Genomic DNA, 20,295 nt, shown 5'->3' with positions numbered 1-20,295 from the left:
AGAATGGCTAGATTGTGAGTTTGGGTCATCTTATCCTGAATGACAAAATTAACTATTACTGATACAAAATTGGCGGGTTTAATGGAACGATTAAAGATAATGAGGAGCTGTATTTTTACAGAAAATATATCCACCACTAAAGAATATATAAAAAATAATGTTTATTTATTATACTTATGATAATTCAATAAAAAATCTTCATAACCAAGAATAGAAAGAATTATAAAATACATACATTGCTTTAAAGATTACAATAATTAATGCTCATTTGAGTAGCAAAATAGAAGGCTCACTCACAGGTCATGTTAGTAATTTCACAGGTTTAAAATGAGATATTTGTAGACCAGCCCTTTAAATAGCACTAGTTTTAGATAAAATCTCCCAAACTTATTTTCCTTCTCAAAAATACATACTCTAACTCATTAGAATAGAAAAGATGGTAGAATGAGTAGAATGCTAGCAGTGGCTCTCCGCCTCACAACATAGATTGCTCATTTTTTTTAAGTAAGCTCTACACCTGCCATGAGACTCGAACTCTTGAGATCAAGAGTTGCACACTCCACCAACTGAGCCAGCCAGGCACCTCCCTTAACCCTCTCTTAAGTTAACTGTGGCAAGTTATATTTTAAGGGAATGTGAGCTCTTTGAATTAAAATAGTGTCATTCATTTAAGCAACAATTACCAGCAAGGAGCTGCTGCCCTAGGCCCTGGGGATACGGTAGTGAAGAAAGCTTGAAGCCACCCTCAGTACTCAACCGCTGAGGGGCGGACAGACAGTAAAACCAGCAGTCACAGGGGGGTGTGAGGAGAGTTTAACATGGGCATGTCCAGGGTACCGGGCAGCCACGTGATCAGATTGTCTTTGAGAACATTTTCCTTCAATGTGTTGCAGATGTTATTGGAGAGGGTAGGACATGAGACAGGGACACAGAACCATTAAAAGTTGGTGTCAGTGGAAGGTGGCAAGAACCTAAAGAAAGGCCACTCACAACTGGGGGGTAAACTGGAGAGGATAGCTGGACAGGCATGTGGAAGGCAGAGCTGGCAGGTGTAATGATCAGGTCGGGGCAGGCAGAAAAGTCCAAGAAATCCCTCCAACTAGAGAACTTTATGACTTGACACCCGAGTAGGTAGGATTGCCTTTTTCTCCAGAGAGCAAAGCAGAAGGAGAAACTGGTCTTTTTTAGGGGGTAGCTGCTGAGTAAAGTTTTGGTCATGTTGAAATAACCTTTGGACTACCACCTCTGTGGTCGATCTCTCTGTGGTGCTTAGGAGAGAGACTGAGATGTAGAGACTTAGGAATCTTTTCCGTACGAGTCGTGGTGGAAGCCGTAGGAGCCAAGGAGAACTTATGCAGGTGAGAAGAAGTCAGAGTCAAAATCTTGGTAAACATTTCAGGGACGGGTAAAGGCAGAACTCTCTGCAAAAGAAACTAAAAGGAAAATGTAACCAGAAACATAGGAAAATAAATATTGTCACTACATGGAAAAATAAACTCAGAATAGCCAAATAAAGTATTACCCTTAGACCTTGAACATTTTACTTTCAGTAAAGTATGTTTTTATTATAGGATATTTTAGGTCATTTATATTTGATTTCTGGATGAGAAGGGCTAGCTAGTCTCTGTGTTAACACATTGTCCTGCAAGTACTAATTCACATTTTCAGTCTGCACATCCGGCTGTGACCAGATATCCTGGTTTATTAAAGCAGTGACTTAAAGCGTTGAGAGGCAAATATAGAAGAGAGGTTAAAACTGAGCTCTGGAGCACCTGGGTGGCTTCGTCGGTTGAGCGTCCAACTTTGGCTCGGGTCGTGATCTTGCGGTCCGTGAGGTTCGCTGCTGTCAACGTAGAGCCTGCTTCAGATCCTCTGTCCCCCTCTAGCTGCCCCTGCCCCACATGTGCTGACTCTCAAAAACAGATGAACATTAAACAACAACAAAAAAAACCCTGTGAGCTCTAGTATCCGATTCCCAGAATTCAAATCCTACCTTTATCACATACCAACTCGGGGTGAAATGGAGTTGGTTACTGCAAAGCGTACGTCTGTAAAGCTCTTAGAACAAAGTGCTGTGTGTGGAAAGTGCTATATGCTTTGGCAAATATTGTTTTCATCAAAGATATGCGTTATGGAATTGCATGGGGAAGAAAGAACAAATCCACTTTGTCTCATTTACGCATAATGAAAAAAGACAGTTAATTCAGTCCAGACAATTCAGTGGGGCAGAGACTAACATTGATTACGTGTTTAATTGAATTGACAAGATCAAATGGATCAAACAAATTATAAAATACTAAATTATAAGATACTACATTGTTCTGTTCGTAGTTTTATAATTAAAATGTTAGGAAAATCAAGGTCAAGATTGGCATCCAATTACCAGAAAACTCTTAATTCTTTTTTTTTTTTGAAACATAGCAAACAGGATCTATTTTTAACTTTATAATTTATATTTCCTAGCAAAAACAGAAAAACCTTGAATTTCATAACTATAAAATTAAATATTTTATTGAGCACCTGTCATTTCTCAGGCACATGCCACGTGTACTTTTAGTTTCCCAAGTGTAGAAACAGTGTTTCCATTTTACAGATGGGGAGACGATGTTTCAGAAAGCCCAACGCTCTAGCCTGAGCTCTGATTGCAGATCGATGACTGAGCCAGCATCTGACCAGGCTTTCTGCCCGATTTCAAAGCCTATGCTATTTCAGGCCACCTTAACACCACCAATAAGGAAGGCAGCCTGGTCCACCCTGAGGACAAGTCAAGAGCTTTGTAATCTCAGCTCCAGGTTTCTGTTTCCTCATTTTAAAAGCACCTAATTTCCTCCCAGATCTAAAATTGTGTGAACTTTTATGAACTAAGGTAATAGAAACCAGAAGACAAGATAGGAATCTTGATTCTGCTCCCCCTCCCCCCCCCCCCCCCCCGCCCCCTGTCATATGCAAATACCATTCCTCAAGTGAAACAGATTGTCACAGCAAATATGTTGAGCCTTGAGTGTAATGAAGCTCATTTGTCAGCGTCTGGGGCCCCATAACTTCATAAAAGTTAAACAGGGACACATTTCAGAAATGCACTTCTGAACTGAAAAAAAAAAAAAAAAAAAAAAAGCCTGTGCTTCCTGCTGCAAAAGGTGTTCCTTTTCAGTTGCTTGAGAAAATAGCAGAGAGTAGCTGATGTGAGAACATGGGTGTTTTGTTTGACCCAGACTTTTCAAACTGCACATTCCTCTTATGTGTATTGCTTACACGTCATTTTAATATGAAAGGGCACCTGTCTTTTGTCTCAGTACACATTTACCTTTCAGCATTTCAGATGGGAAGATGGGAGGTACCTGAAAAAGTTATTTTTGTTTCGTGGGTTTTGGGAATCCATTCAAGACCTGGTGTTTTCTTTAGACTTTATTATGCTTCTGCTGGGTAAATGTCATGGAAGTGCATTTAGTGACTCTTAATCCTTTTCTTTAACCAAAATTGAAAGAGACAGGGGTTCTCATAATAAATCAGTTTGTTGACTGTTTCCAGAAGAAAACCCTGACGTGAGTTTTCATTTTCTCTGGACACTTAGACTTCTGTTTAAATAACGCCTGTGAATACACACACACACGCACACACACGCATATAAAATTGTATTTAGCTTGAACTCTGAAAGCGGAGTTAAAAAGAGTGTTTCATAACAAAACTTAACGAACCCCCTTCCTTGTTCTTTTTTTTTTTTCTCTCTGTTTACTCTTTATAGGACTGTTCCACTTTAAAAAATAGAAGCTTTTTTGCTATTCGTTTTGGTTAACATTTTCCTTTTTCAGAGGTTTTCATAGTTTAGTCCAGGTTTTTTAAACAACAGAGGAGGACGGATTGTGCTCAGAAATAGCCGCATTCTTTTTTTTCAAATACAAAGTGTGGAAATGGCTTGGATTTGTCATGGGACATGGAGAACTTCACGCTTCAGAACTGAAGACCTGAAAGTTAGTAAACTCCCCAAGGTAATGGCATGGGATTAAGCTACCAATTAATTACCTAGTTCATGTCCTTCGGTTTTTCTTAAACATTAGTAGCTTAATGTCTCAACTTAGCGAAGAAAAATCATCTAAACTATGACTTATTGGTAATGACATGTACCATGTCATTTTCTGTCATTTCATTATTTCATGGGATGAGGAGAAGACACAAAAATCACAGGTGATCTGATGGTGGAATCAAAACTTACAGGTTTTTGGTTTTTTTTTTTGAAAAATATTAACTATTCTTTCAAAGATTTTGCCACTAGGGATTCAAAGTGTACTTGTGAGTTAGACAAAAGAAGGAAGAAGGTGGGCATGCTGTTTTTCTTTTTAGCTTATTTCTAGAGAAAACAGTTTTGAATAACACATTTGCAGAAATCTAATTCAAATGAGTGTAAGGACAGTTCACGATTCCTGAAGAAATTACTGGAAATCGTGTTTACTCTCCCCATCATCCTCCTGATGCACAGCAGCTGTGTACAATAGAAGCATAGACCCAGGGAGATGCCTGACTCCTTTCATTGTCCAAGCCAACACTTTCCATAGGAAAATTGTCATGGGACATACACTCCCTATTCTGTGCCTACCACTAACTTCTTAGTAAATTTAGTTTTCTACTTTCCAGCAAGATTTTGGAGGAAAGAAGACAGGATGGAAGAAAGATTCTGTCTGTTCATTATATCCTTTCAGGGCTCATGTCTGCATGCTACAATATATCTTACAAACGTATTTATCATTTTAATAAGCTTTTCCTCACATCATGAAGTTTCTGTTACCCTAATTTGCTTACAAGATTGTATCCTTTAAATTGCTTTCAAGCATAAGCATAAAATAAAATACAGAGTTTAATACAATGCAGTGGCCACTAAAATTGTTCTTCTATCCACTTCTGGAACTGACTAGTCCAAAAAGAACATTTATTGATTTTGTTTTTAATAAAATCCTAGGCCTTGGGCAGGTATAATCAAAACCTAGGTCTCTCTCTCTCCCTCTCTCCCTCCCTCTCTCTTTTGCTAATATATATGAGTTTTGTTCTTACAGGTTTAAATATAATTTATTGTCAAGTTAGCTAACATACAGTGTATACAATGTGCTCTTGGTTTTGGGAGTAGATTCCCATGATTCATCGCTTGCATACAACACCCAGTGCTTATCCCAACAAATGCCCTCCTCAGTGCCCATCACCCATTTTCCCCTCCCCCCACCCCCGCATCAACCCTCAGTTTGTTCTCTGTACTGAAGAGTCTCTTATGAAAACCTAGGTCTCTGGAGTGAAGGGCAGAAGCCAGCTCTCTGCCTGATCAGAACAGCCATCTCCTCTTCTCACCCCCTATAGCTCAGCCTCTAATTTTTTTTTCTTTTTATTGTTTTCTTTTTCCCTTCTGTTTTTTTTTAAGTATGGAGAGAAAATACTCAAACTCTAATTTTATTAATGAGGCAATAGGCAAAGAATATTATGCTTAAGTTTTCATGGATATTAAAAAGAAAGTATACCTTTTTATAAGAAATTTTCAAGAAAAAACTCACTTATTGCTCAGACAATTAAGTTTACTATTTTCTGATACACTTTCTCCCTCCCCACTGCCGAGTAGAGAAGGTTTGCATTCTTCATTATATGCCTTCATTCATCACCTAGCCCGTAATAACTTAAAAACTTTTATCATTTTCATTGGTTTTATTCAAGAGTAGGGACATGTCTGCCTCTTGTATTTTTGAGACCTTTTCCTTGACTTCCTTTTTCTTTTTGAGATATAATTGGCATACAGTATTAAACCAGTTTCAGGTATACAACATGATTCGATATTTGTATATGTTGTGAAGGTATCACTACGGTAAGTGTAGTTAACATCTATCAGCACAGAGATACAGATGGTTTTTTTGCATGACAAGAACTTTTCATTAAGATCTACTCTCGTAGCAACTTTGTAATATATAATACAGTATTCTAACTACAGTCACCTGCTGTTCCATTACATCCCCATGATGTATTTTTTCTATAACTGGACATTTGTGCCTTTTGACTCACTGCACCCATTTCACCCAGCCTTGTCTTTCATGATCACTGATTGTGCTTTGATTCCACCTCACAGAATACTTCTCAGATTTTGCACAAAGTTTTCCTGCTCCAAGTCTGTGGGCTCACAGAAATTCTTGCTACCAGTTACTGCCTTCCTCAGTTATTTTAGGCCCCACCCCCTAAAATAGCCATGTCAGGAACGATGCCAAACAGCTAAGCTACTTTCTGATCCTTCCCTATCAGTGTTCTCTCCCCCAGACTCAGTAGCTAGTCATAGAAACTCATCATGGTTCACAATGGCCTTGTAAGACGACTGTAGTGAAAGGGATTGGAGAGGAGCCTCCATCATCATGTAGAATCACTGTTCTACACTGTAGAATCTCTGTAAAGTTTACAGAGACATGCCTGACCCTACCCCATCCTGACTCTCATAGGAAGACCCTCCTCATTTTTTAATGAGCAGAAAAGACCCTAACGATATTTTTAAAACTCAGATTGGATTGGGTGAGCCTTTTCAGAGAGTCACTCAATCCAGAACTCTCAGAGTATGTGGTGTGAAATATCATGTGTTTATTACTGAGTGTGCTGTTAGAATTTTAGTTGGGGTCCTTAATGGAGAGTAAGTGATTATTCTATAGCCAAAATAGTCCCTCACCCACCCATCCCAAATTAACAGTGTGTATTATATACCCCAAGTCAGTAAGTTAATGTAATCAGGAAGCCTATGCAAAGTTCAGGTGCCTTCCTAACATCAAGGATCAGTAAACTTTGTGTAAAGGGCCAGATAGTAAATATTCTAAGCATTTCAGGCCTAGATGCTTTATTACATTATTCTCTCTTGCAGTGCTCAATTCTGCCATCACTGGAAGACAGCCATAACCAATATGTAGACAAATGAACATGATTTGTGTTCCAATAAAAACTTATTTATGGACACTAAAATTTGAATTGCATGTAATTTTCATGTGCCATGAAATAGTGCTCTTGATTTTTTTCAACCACGTACAAGTGTAGAAACCATTGTAAGCTCAAAGTTTGCACAAAATACAGGCCAAAGACCAGATTTAGCCAGGGAACCACAGTTTCCCACCCTCTGCTATAGATTTTCAAGTGTAAAGGACATAAATGCCATAATTCAACAGCCAAAATGAAAGTAAAAGTAAGACTATTATAACTGCGAGGAAGAAATTAGAGAATATGAAGTGCCTACTTTGGAGGTGTAAGGAAGGCCAGAGAGCACCTGAGACAAGAAAGTGTCCCCAAGGCAGGCCATCGAAACCTCTAACATCCCTCCTGAGATGAAATTAGAAGCCCCTGGGTCCTCCTTGCCTCTGCTTATTTTCCAGGCTCATCCCAGCTGTGGGCCCTCTTCCCCTCACTCCATCTGGAACGGCAAGGGGAGTCGGACACACATGACCCTTCTCCATCCATCCGTCAATTTAGAAAACGCTGTCTTCTTTCCTTCATAACTTTACACTCTCTGTGGCTGGTTCCTGGTGACACAGGAGAGAGCTAAGAAATGCCCGTTGGTAACTGAGTCCGCTAGCTGAGCTCAGTGCCCCAAAGATGGATGTGTTTTTGAAGACACGATTTATATCAAGCTCAGCTCCTTATCACCCATGCTCATGATATAAACGTCACAAACGTCTAGGGATGGCATGTAAATAAAAGCATGTTAACAGTTGCCAGTGATATACTATGGAGGAGACACTCAATCTTTTCCACTTAGGGGTTTTGCTGATTTTTATTATTATTTTAATTTCTGTTCAACTTTGGTCAATAGACACCTGCAAATGAAGATTTTTGTCTCTTCTTTTGACATCCAGAATGTGTCAGAGGGTAAGGTTTTGGGTTAATCCACTCAGTAGGCTTCTACTTGAAAGGAGTTCTTTCAGAACAACCTGGAGCTTTCTGTGGCCCACAATTAGAGCATCAGCATTTCTAGATTTAATGGGTCTGTGCCGTTCACTCACTTCTGAAAGGATCTCCTGATCCTGAAAGGGCCCATAGGGATAGCATTTATTTCAGGGTTGAGTAAAAATGTTGGGTCCAGTTCAGGCTAGTTCTCCCATGTTGGTGTCCCTTGTACTCTTGTGTACAGAGCCTTATAGTTCTGTGTGTGTGTGTCTGTGTGTGTCTGTGTGTGTGTGTGTGTGTGTGTGTGTGTGTGTGTGTGTGTGGCAGTTTTGTTGATTCATTCAAGAACTTGTCTGATATTTATTCTATCCTTTACCCCAAGGATACTGAAATGGTAGCGGCCTGGTCTTTGACCTCCACGTATTCAGAAACTGGTTGAGGAAAAGGCACCTAAATAAAATCTTTATGATACCTTGTGATAGATGATATAATAGAAGTAAGAAATGAATAATTTGGGAGTTCCTGAGAAAGTAGAACCAACTTTGAGGATGTGACAAAGTTTACATGGGAAAAGAATTCTACATTCCACTGTAACATAGTGAAAAGGGCTGGATTTGGAACCAAACGCTTCTTTTTTTCCGACATTGGGCAAGTTACTTTACTGCATTGAGCCTCAGTTTTCTCATCTGTAAGGTGGGGTTAGTAATACTCACTTTGCATAGGAATCAGCCAAAAACTCCCTTCCCTGTCATAGGTCCTTTTCACCAAAGACTGTGTGTGGCCAGGAATTCTGTTGACTATTGGATGGAAGGAACAGAAGGAGAGATCACTTTTTGTGGGGTTGCATGGGGACAGGGCATCCATTCTGAGTGAGAGCCAGGAAAAAACACACCTGGGTCAACCATTGTCTCTCTCCCCCTGTGAGTTCGTTTGGACAATGGGTAGTGTATCTTTTCCCAGCAAAGCCTTTGCATATTTTACTGTTCTTACAAGTTGACTGAAGGACCTGGTCAAATTACATACTTCTTCAGACTGCTTTTCACCATGAGTTTCAACACTAAAACCAACTTGATGATTCCTCAGGGCTCGCTGTAATTAAATCACTGAAAAGGGTATTTAAACTTTACACTCTTAGCTATCTAGGATTCCTTTCCAGTAGACAAGCAAAAAGTAGATGGTTTATGAACGATAGGTACTTCATACCTAATTTCTGGGGAGTGGTGGAGTGCTTTACCTTTTAATGAGACTCTGCTTATTCTCAGTGACTGATAAATGGACATTGTGTCCTGAAACAGCTTTAAACCATCCAAGTGGTATACATTTTGGGAGGAGTATTGAAACAAAACCTAACTAATTACCCTTTATAATTCTTTGTGAGTCCCAGCATTAGAGCCCAATCAACCCTAAGTAGAGACCTAAAATGCCTCTTTAGTCACCCAGTCGAGATGATATCCAGTAGTGATCAGTTTACGCCTTTCCGTATTTTGACCGGAAAGTAACTCCCCGGTAATTGAGGGTGCAAGCGTTAACTAAGTCTGCCAGATGTCCCAACAGGAGAGACGGGATTGAAACCCCCACCTGGCTGACCCCAGATACACTGGCAGGATGGTAAGGTTTCCGGACAGAAAGGTTACCAGATGGAAAATCCCCTGAGAGCCACAGTTGCCCCACCCCTAGTGCTGGCTTGGTTGTTACGGAAAAGTGATGGAGCACCAAAGCGTGTGTCCCTTTTTCTTCCAGGAGAGAAACCCTACAAGTGCACCTGGGAAGGCTGCACCTGGAAGTTCGCGCGCTCGGACGAACTGACAAGGCATTACCGCAAACACACGGGAGTGAAGCCATTCAAGTGCGCAGACTGTGATCGCAGCTTTTCCCGGTCAGATCATTTGGCACTGCACCGCCGGAGGCACATGCTGGTGTGAGGAATGCTACCCGTCCAGCTGAGCGTAAGAGCTGGATCTCTTAGCGGCACCCAATTCAGCAGGGCTGAATCCCCTTCACAGTGTTACCACAAAAGGGCATCACCATCCCACGATGTCTGAAACCAGAGCAGGAAAAAGAAGTAACACTTCTCCTTTCGGTCTGAAGGTAACCCCCAGCACGACTACACCAGAAACGTCTTCTCGCTGGCCTGGGAGATCCGTGACACAAATGCTGAAGAGACAGGCATTGTTTCCCGTGCTGGGTACTCTGCCATTTCAAGATGTTTGTAGCTTGTACGTTTTCTGAGCTGTCAGACGTTTTGTTATCGATACCGTAAAGGTCGTCTACCACAAATTGATGGCTAGCGCAAGACCTTTTAAATTTGGATTCTCCTCCCATCATCCCACCCCTTACCCTCTTTTTACTGAAATTTTAGTTACTGTCTCAGTAAGATAGAACACACATCCAATCTGTTACCAGCAAGCAGCATGAAAGTAGAGAAGAAGAAGCCTGTTGGAGAGGTTCCATTACCTGAAAATAAAGGGGCGCTCAGGCAGCCCTTTGCAATAGTGATGACGGCAACTAGATATCACCCGCAACTTGTCATTCTGCCATGCCCTGAAGAAAACCAACATTGAATCTCTCATTTGTTTGTCGTTGATTGTTTTTGTTTTGTTTTGATTCTGTTTTGTTCATCTGTTCGAGCAGAGGGGCAGCGACATTTCAGTTGGAGCCTAGTCTCGGTGTCTGCCCTGGCATGGACTGGCACAGAGGTGTTCTGTAGTTGAATAGGAAGAGCCTGTCTAAAAAACTACTGCCCCACTTCAAATTGCAGTGTTCTGTCACCTAGGCATCATCTCTTCCTGCCCCTAGTATTTGATTACAAGGAATCAGGGGGGAAAAAAAAACAACAAACTTTCTTAGACACACTGGCACCAAGGTAAGAGGTGGGGCTGCTCGGGCAAAGTCAGTGAACATGAAAAATCAGACAAAGCAGAGATGGAATAATGCGCCTCTTGAGGAGAAAAGCAATAATGAATAAAAGGACTTTCCTACAATAACTTCACTGAGGACTCACGTTACCAATTTTCATACTTACTAAAGGGATTGTAAAAAACACCCTAGCATTTTAGATGTCTTGGTTACATTTAGAGCCCTGAGGTAATCTTTCTGCTGTTTGTTGTCCTGCTTGGTTGAGTACCACAATTAAAGATTATGCTCCCCTTTTCTTGTTTGAAAACAGTTATTTGGTGACGAGAAAGGCCAAGGAGGCATAGCAGGGAGTTAACCCTTGGGTTAATGGGTCAGTTCTCCTTGGAACCGAGTCAGTGGAAAGGGAGCGCTCCCCGAGGAAAGCCTGACATGGTGCTAGTTTCCTCACTTGGAGAGCCAAGGCCAAGTGACTCTCCAATAGGTTCTTCTATATAGACTTCATTTTCTAAACTGTATCAGAACCCAGGGGTTCTGTGCTGGCATCTACAGGGATGTTGAACCCACTCATCCTGTGCTGAGGGTGAGAGGAAGGAGATGATCATCCCGTCAGCCCCCTAAACTCACGAGCCTTTCTTGCAGCTAGCGAAGTACACAGGAAACAAAGCAATACATCACCAACAAGCATTCTTTCAGAAAAATTACCGTATTTTGTTTCTCCACTAAAAGCTGGGTTGTTTTTTTGTTTTGTTTTGTTTTTCAGCTTTATGTGGCTAAGGGGCTTGGTGAAGTTTTTTTGTTATTGTTGTTGTTGTTGTTGTTGTTAAGATTTTTTATAGCTTAGATATAAAAGGTTGCCAGCATAGGCCTTTGCAATATATTTTAATCACCAACACTTGATTTGGGGAATTGCACAAATCAACCTCACAATATTCCTAGCTCATGTTTAACTGTTTGAACATTCTGAAATAATTTCCGGTTGTAGAACTATCCTTTTTGGGATCATCTTCTTACTCAGAGAAACTTTAATGATGAAGCAAGAACTATAAACATTGAAACAAGGACAATTCGTGTTGGATGGTATTAAAAGGAATTTGTTTTAAATGTTCAAGCAACAGCATAATGATTTTCAGGTCAAATTCTGTCTTCAAAAATACGTGCTCTGCATTTTCTGCCAGGTCTGAAAAATTCATCAGGCAATTTCCTTCGAACAAGGGCTGCGATTCTGTTGATAAACAGCTCCTTTTGCTACACAATCTTACTAACCACCAAGCACTGGGTTTTTTGGTTGCTGTTTTTTTGGGTTTTTTTTTTTTCTCCTCTTTCGTTCTTTTTTTTCTTTTTTTTTTTTTTTTTTTTACCAACTGGAAAGTTTTGTTTTTTTTTTTATCTGTACTGTATACAATTCCTACTTCTCATTGCTTGTGACCATTTTGGATAGAAAAAGGTTTCTTGCTACACACCGGCGTTGGTTACTGGTCAGTGGCAAAGAACACAGAGAGTGGCCAGCATGGCCTATGATGTCCTCACTGCCGGTCCTAGAACCTGGTTGGCTGTTAGTAGGTGAATCGCCCAGGCACAGTGTAGACTTGATTTCACTCTGCCTACTCTCATAAGAGGGGCAGTCTTTTCTCTGCAGAGAGATATCTTGAGAGTGTTACAAGTAGAAATGGTTTTTAGAATTTGTAGAACTGACAGGCAGTGGGAGCTTCCTGAGTGACAGCTTGACTTAAATTTAGCACAGAACTAAATGAGCTGCTCCTCTCTGATCACATCGGAAAGGTTCAGGGAAGTGAGCTCTTTCTCCACCCTCTGAAAGTAGAAACCAGACTGAGATGGAGATGGTAAGTTAACTGATAAAACCTGTCAGCATTATGACATTTCCCCCTTTCGACATAATCGATACTTCTAAAGAGAGATCCGAGCACAAGCAGTGAGTGAGTTGCTGATCTCCTGGACGGAAACTTACTTGGGGCTCATCCCGGGACATAGCAAATTCTTCCTGGTGAGTTTCCTACCAGTGTTTCCCCATGGAAAGGAAAGTGATTTGGGAGAGAAGGAATTGGATTTTTAAGTAGGAATATCTTCAGGCATGGAAAAGCCTCCTCCATTTCATCTATATCCATTCTAGCCTCTTTTAAAAAGCACAGTAGTAGACGATGAGCAACAGACAAGGGGCAGAATCCAAAGGATTTGTCAGTTGCCTAACTAGAAGCATTCTTTGGTTTTAAATTTGGAGCTGTTCAGTTTGCACTTGGACACATGTGCATGTTTGAGAACTACACAGACAGCTGGAGTGGCTTGAGGAGCTGTAGTAGACTTGACTATCTCTTTGTGGTGTAGAGATGGGAGCTCAAGAGACTTAACATTATTTGAAAGAGTTACAAGTTACTCGGAGGTTTTAATAGATGCCCTCCCCATATTCCGATCATAAGTTGTTAGGAAAGATTCACGCTTCCCTATCCACCTCCAGCCCCATCCTGTCAATTATGTGTGGACTCTGAGAAGCCTGCTTGATAACTTGTCTTAAGTTGTATTAAGACATGTAGACGAAAATCCCTAATGGCTTTCACATAAAGAATGTACTACTGCCTGGCATTACTTCGACAAAACACTATAGGACATTGATTTGCAAAAGCAGTGGACAATAACACAAACTGCATTTTTAAAAAGAGCACTTTTTATTCACTTTAAGTGGAAAATAGGAGGGGAAATTGTGAGGTGGGGAGAAAACCTTACAAAATGCTACAGTGTTTACAAATGCCAGTACTAGGGGATGAGAAAGGCCATTCTCACTCTGGTTGAAATCTGGAACAGCTTATACAAAGATGGTGTTCATTTTTATACAACTTTTTTTAAAACTTCAAACTTTGCCATTTCTGTTTTAAACGTAAATCTAATTCTGCACTTTGAAATCAGTTCATTAGAATAACATGTATATGGATAAAGATGCAGTATTCCTTATTCTGTACTTTATTTATTTATACTTACCAAAGCTGCAAATGAATAAATCTGGTGAGGTGAGGCCTTCAAATGTATTCCTACGCCTTTGTTATGTGGTTATGACTGCTAAGAAATGTAGCCATGATGTTGTTAGAAAGGTGTCTTAACATTTATAGCGAGGATTGACAGAATTTAAGCAGTGTTAAGAACACCAGCACCCATAAAACACTGAGCTATAGTCTTCATGTAAGGGACTGAATGAGAGAGAACTCTCATGTGTCCTTTTGGGCCCAGGAAGCCTTAATACTCATACCGCATAGTCCCGTCTCAGATTTTGCTCTGTACTCACGCCTGTAAATCTGGGAGGTTCTATGTATTCTGTAACTTCGTTGACCAAATCTCTTCCTTCAGTTTTTCTGAGGTAGTGCATCTCATTCAAAAATCTTTCCATTCAATATGCTTTTGTTCTGAAAAGGGGTTTGGTAAGTCACGTCTTCCATATTACATTTCTGCTTACCCCCACACTGCCTTCCACTTACCTGTACAGGCACCCCCACCACATACACACCTGTATATGCAGCAGCCAGTAGGCTCGTAAATATCAACAAAGAACTTTTTTAAAAGAATGAATTTGTAATAATCCATGCTGTCTAGAAATGTAAGTTATTTACCTTATTAGGGAATCAGCTTATAATGCTATGTATGACTTTGCCTGCATTTTATAGTTAAGAAGTGTACATAAAAATTAAAAATGCTATATTTTCACAGTTTCATTATAGAGTAATGTCTGTTTAGCGACCCATATCCATTGGTACTTTAAATATGCTGAATACTGTGCAGTTGCAATAGAAATTCAGATTTTCGTAAGAAAATGACACAGGAGGATACTGCATCTTTAAAAAAAATAGAGTGAAAATATTTTGCTGTATTCGTAAACGTATGTGATAGTGGAAAAGTATTTTCAAACTCACAAATTTTACAGAGGTTGTAAATAGTTTGATGAAGTATGTTGGGAAAAAAGAGCTTCTAGTTTTCATCACAATAAAAAAAAAGAAACTTGTTCAGATATGCCTTGTATATCGTACAATTAGCAATATTGCCATGGGAACTGTGTGCCACTGTGTCAGAGCACATTCTTTGTGCTCTGACCAAATGGAGTGGTCACTTGCCTCAATTTAGCCAGGACGGTTTAAAACAGAGTGAAGTCATTTTAAGTTGCAGACAACTGATTCCAAATTCAAAATGTCTTTGCCTGAAGAGGAGAAAATAGCCGCATAGGATTTTACTTGTGCTAAAGAGAAGCATCTAGCAATTATTCTCTTTTCTCAATTATCTTCCTCCTCAGTGAACTAGTTTTTGATACCAAACAAAAAGCAAAAAAGCAAAACAACTATAAGGTGTTGGCTGATTCTTGTTTAATTCCAGAGGGAATGAATACTTTTAAGAGTAGCTACATGTTGACAAGATGAAGTGCTATGGATATGGCCACATGTTCAACGAATCTGTACTGGCAACAGGAATAAGCTAATGCCCATTTTTCAGAAATGAATTAAAAGCTGAAAGTGCCTGTCAATAGACATTATGACCAATGAGATATTCCTATGCTTTTACACAGCAATAATTCTTCATTAGACCGGGTCTTTCCTCCACATTTGGGAAACACATGCACACACACACACAGAGAATAAATATATGCACATCGTAAATTGAACAGGTTCTAACACCCACGAAAATTCTTTTGTGATTTTTAAATATACCCAATCTTGTTTTACGCTAGTATTTCTTAATTTAATCTTACAGAATGTAAGAATGCAAATCTGAACATTAAGGTTATCTTCAACGTATACTCTGGAATATGGCAATTATAATCTTAAGGTAAAAACTTCACTGATTCGCCCCAAACTTGCAAAGCACTGTGTGTAGCTCAAAAGGTTTTGCTCAGTTAACAAAAGTCAAATTATGTAGAGCAAAACACTGGAGATACTTGTTTGTTTTACTTTATTTTGTCGACTAATATCAAATGCACAAATTCATCTTTACATTTCTTCATTTTCTTTTTCCCTAGTATTTTCTGTTATCCTACAAGAACCATTTTGGAATGAATATCGACACAATCATTTCTCTCTAAAAAAGTCTACTGAAGACTGCTGACAGTAAGCCTAGCTTTGACCAAGGTTTGCAGTTAGTCCTGGAAATTACCAGATTTACATTCAGAACTTGCCTACTTTTTCCTGTAATTATTTTACTGCTAGAAGTGGAGTCATGAATAGAAATATACAATGAGATTATACGAATAGACAAGAGCCCTGGAAATTCTCCAGCCTTACCATCTCAGAGCACAAATCCACCCAAACAAGCTATTGAGGGCTATCAGCAAAATTATACTCTTTCAGAGCCAAACATTTGGTAGGAGCAATTTTAAAAAATATAACTGTGATTAAACACTCAGGCTTTAGACAGTGAAGGCTACCACGATGGACAGTGGTCTACATATTTCTCCAGAACCAGACCACAGGCCTAGAAAACCATTCACTATTTCCTTCTCTAAGTTACAGAAAGAACAAAAAGGAGAAGGAAATGTGCCAGGATAGGGTGTAAAAGAACCAATTAAGTGTCCAAGGAAAGCTGCTGGGTTCTGAAATCTCGCTGAAGTCAAATCTTCTAACGGCTGTTTCCTACAAGTTGTCTCAAAGTACTGAATGAAGTTGAAAGGTCAGAAATTCAGCAAACCGTGGAAACAACAGCTATCCTTTACTAAACCCTTACTATCCACCAAGGATTCTAGTAGGCAATTTTTGGACACGTTGCCTCTATTCCGTAAACAGGTCTACATTTTATAGTTGGGCAAATGGGGCACAGAGAGTGGCTGAGTCATTTGCAAACACAGAAATAGTGAACAGCAGAGTGGGAATGTGAAGCTACCTGTCTCTAGTCTGAAGGCCGTGTTCTTCCGACTGCACCACACTGCAGGTGGCTTCCCTGCAGCCAAGTTTTCATATTTCTAACTCTGAAGTAGTTTTATGGCTGGGTAGTCCTATTTTCCAAGTAAGATACAGCACATGATATGACAATGGTACCTAATATCTGAAATCAGGCTTCTCCTGGGAAGTCCTGCATTAAGGATCATTATAAACCAACAGCAATGATCAGCTGTCTCCCTGAATTTGTCACTTTCCTCTGAAATGTTTGGCCTAGAGATCCCAAATCCTGAAAACTCTCCCCTACTTGGTAGCATTTTAGCCAGAGTGGGTTTTCTCAAGTCTATGTATTTATTTGTAGGTATGGTAAAAGCCTTTCCGCCTGTAGACCTTCTAGAATCTGCTTAAATTGCTTTTGAAATGTACACCTCCATAGAACTCGTGAATATCAGCCCACTCTTGGCAGTTGTTAACGGGGCGGCAATCACAAACATTCAGATGACAAGCAAGGAGAGAGAACGAATAGTTCCTTTTCAGATTTCTCACCTGAAAGTACCACCTTGGAATGTTTTAAATAATCTTATGAATAATTTGTTTATGGTATTGTTAGTTTAATTGAATTTTATGTGAGAAGCTGTCCAACATCAGAGAAATCAACCGCCACCCCTTTTCTGTGTAGAACAAGGTCTTTGACAGTATTGATCCATGGAAGCACTAATGGGCTTAGAAAACATTAAGAGAATGTCATTTCTCATGGTGTTTCTTTTTTCTGAAAATGAATCCCCTGAATTATGATCTTTCTCCCTGTTACTTGGCTGAGGGAAGAGATAAAACCTGTATAAACAAATTCCCTTCCGTGCTGAAAGCAAGTGTTCTGTGTGCACAAGCCACTGCGGGAAGGGGCTCTCTTCTCCGTTAATTGGGTTTCACAAGCAACAATTTCTCAACAACAAAACCACAACTTTAAGTGAGTTGAAAAGAGATGAATAGTGGTAATAGTCACATCAGTACTTTTTTTTTTCTTTCTTTCTGGGTTTCATCTCTAGAAATTTTAGATGTTTGGGACAATAGAGTCTGCCCTTTGTGCAAAGCAAGAACCAGACTCTGTGAATTATATCTTGCTTTTACCAAAGCAGGCCTGCCAAGACGTTCACAGAGATTCATTTTTGGTGAAAAATGAGGGTGCATAGGAGGGTAGAATTTGGGTCACATTCTAGTAAAAGTGCTCAGGTAATCAAAAAGTAAGACATTTTAGGGACACACCGACATCTTCCCCTTGCTAATTTCGTGCTCCAAAGATACAGTGTAAAACCTTATAGAAAATGCTTTCTCCCTACTTGTGTTTCTAGTTTTCCTATGGCAGAGTTTTTTAATTACACCCAGACTGCAATATATATTTTGTTCCTCAGGCTTCATCATGTTGGATGGGTATTGTTGAACTGGGGCACTGGTGCCTATATTCAAGGCTCTTTCCTATCAACTTGTCTGTCCACAATTTGTTGTGTTTAAAAATTCATTTAAAAAAAATCACCATCCCCCCCCCCCGACCCCTCACAGAACGGTAGTTGTATTGTTTTGTCCATGTCTGTGTGGGACACGTTGCATCCCATGGCAAACCAACTCTCTGTGGATGTGAGATAACTACTTACAAAACCAGCTTGAAAACATCGTCTTACGTATTATGTCATCCTGCATCATAATGCAATTATGTGTATCATAACATGCTCATTTTAAAAAAGAGAAACCAGCAAATTCATGTTTGTCCATTGAAGAATGTACTCAGAACTTTCTGTGTTGTGAAACGATGAGAACAGACCACCTTTAAGATACCCACCTGCCACTTAAAATGACTTAGTTATAATTAGTAGTAGTCTAGACATTGCTCTTGGTGTGTGGGGGTCAGTTCAAACGTCATATTCTTTTAAATAAATCTCTCACTCGTATTTGAAAAATATATGGGAATAAAGAAAAATATCATCTTTGGCCAAATCAAGCAGGCATCTTTTTCCTTTTCCTTGACACTTAGCTCATTATACATGATGACTGGATCACAAGATCCATCTGTGTAAAAATACAAAAACATCCTTTGGTTTACAAAACAGTTATTCTAGGCTTGAAGCCTCTGAACAGCAAATTGAATAGATGTGCTGCGTCTGACTCACTTTACAGATGTAATTTTACAAAAGACTCTCGGGTCCCTGACCCCAGAGAGTTACAATGCCCAGAGGAGGTCCTACGCATTAAAGGATAAAACCCCCCAATGATGCTGGCAAGCAAATGTGTTAATTTCTTAAATCTTCATTTGGTTTTCTGTTCAGAGTTTTAATTGCAAATGAATTTATTTCTCCAGCTTATCTAAAGATCTGATTTCCCAATAGTTTCCTCTGCATTTATATACTCTGTAGTGTTTAGGCAACCCCTGTTATAAGTTTATTAATATTATGTAAGTGTTGTTCTTGTATTTATGTATAGTGTATGTATTGTAAATATACTCAGAGCTTTTTTCCTTTTACTGTAAAATGGTGATTTTTTTTTTTTTGCCCTATGATAATGTAAAGGGAGACCCTCCTAATGAGCCTCTCTCAGAGGATGATTATTCCAGTCTATTCTCAGAGATTTAAATGAACAAGTGTTATCGTTTTTAATGGTGTCTCAGACATATTCTGTTGGTGCATTGCTTTTCTGTATTCAACTTTCCTATGAATTGAGCTGTGAACCGAAATAGAGTTTAAACCTTTAACTGTATGCATTTGTATAATTATCTGAATGAAGGCATGAAGGTTAAATAAAGCATTTTGTATGGAACAAAACTCCCTAATTATTACTAAGGGTGACTCAGACACTTTGGAAATCATGGTTATTAACCATTCTAATTAAACCTTTGTTATGAAAAGTTTTACCACTTGTGTACAGTGATTTGAAACACAGAACGAGATATACTTGATACTAAAAAATGAACAGGGTTTTTATCTCATAACAACTGGCACCCAAAGAAGGATTCCTAACAATATTTTACTGAATATAAAATTAAAAAGTGGTCCAGGAATATGAAGTGATATGGAAAAAAAAATGCATCTTTCCGAGCCTAGAATGGACTCTATAATTGAATTCTTTTTTTTAGGTTTTGTGTATCCTTTAAGTATAGAAGGATCCACCTGGCACGTGCCAGCAAGTTTATTTCTGTACGTTTTTAAGAAAACTGGATTATGAGGTTTTTGAAAATAAGACCAGTAATGAGGAGAATGTCTTTTGAATAATTGCTAAATTAAGCACTTGAAAAATCTATTTATCCTCCAGCGTAATGTCCTTCAGTTGAAGATCTACTAGGTAAATCCACTCTATGACGAGAATGGTAGTGAATGCTACTGATAATTATATAGAATGGTGATAGATGATAGGTGGTAATTCAAATAATAATTGAGTACTTCATAGATGCCAGGCAGTATTCTAAGCATTATATCTGTTCCTTTTAATTCATTACAAAAATTCTGAGTTAGGTCCTGTTATTATCCTAATTTTTATAGATAAAAAAGAGTGGCGCTGAGTTTAGGCAATTTTCCCAGTCAGTCTGGTTCCAGAACTGGTGTCCTTAGCCACTAGGGTGTTGTGGGTTAAGAGACTGAAGAAAGGATGGAAGGTGGGGATCAGGAGCTAAGGTGGGAGAGAGAGTTAAGAGCAGTGAATATCAAAAACATTCAACAAA

At 39.3% G+C, this 20,295-nt stretch overlaps 1 protein-coding gene across 12 annotated transcripts in view; it reads left to right on the top strand.

The window, feature by feature from the left end:
* KLF12 (KLF transcription factor 12) overlaps positions 1 to 19,491 on the top strand; it is a 436,782-nt gene extending 417,291 nt beyond the window's left edge. For all 12 annotated transcript variants that reach the window (XM_053216467.1, XM_027064992.2, XM_053216430.1 and 9 more), the window contains one exon: positions 9,619 to 19,491. In XM_053216467.1, the coding sequence (XP_053072442.1) occupies positions 9,619 to 9,800 (182 nt within the window). In that variant the 3' untranslated portion in view covers positions 9,801 to 19,491. The remainder of the gene's footprint in view (positions 1 to 9,618) is intronic.
* The last annotated feature ends 804 nt before the right edge of the window (positions 19,492 to 20,295 follow it).

This window comes from Acinonyx jubatus, chromosome A1 (assembly GCF_027475565.1).
Source record: "Acinonyx jubatus isolate Ajub_Pintada_27869175 chromosome A1, VMU_Ajub_asm_v1.0, whole genome shotgun sequence".
NCBI lineage: Eukaryota > Metazoa > Chordata > Mammalia > Carnivora > Felidae > Acinonyx > Acinonyx jubatus.
The sequence above is the reverse complement of the archived record's forward strand: the minus strand, read 5'-3'. Positions and strand labels throughout refer to the sequence as shown.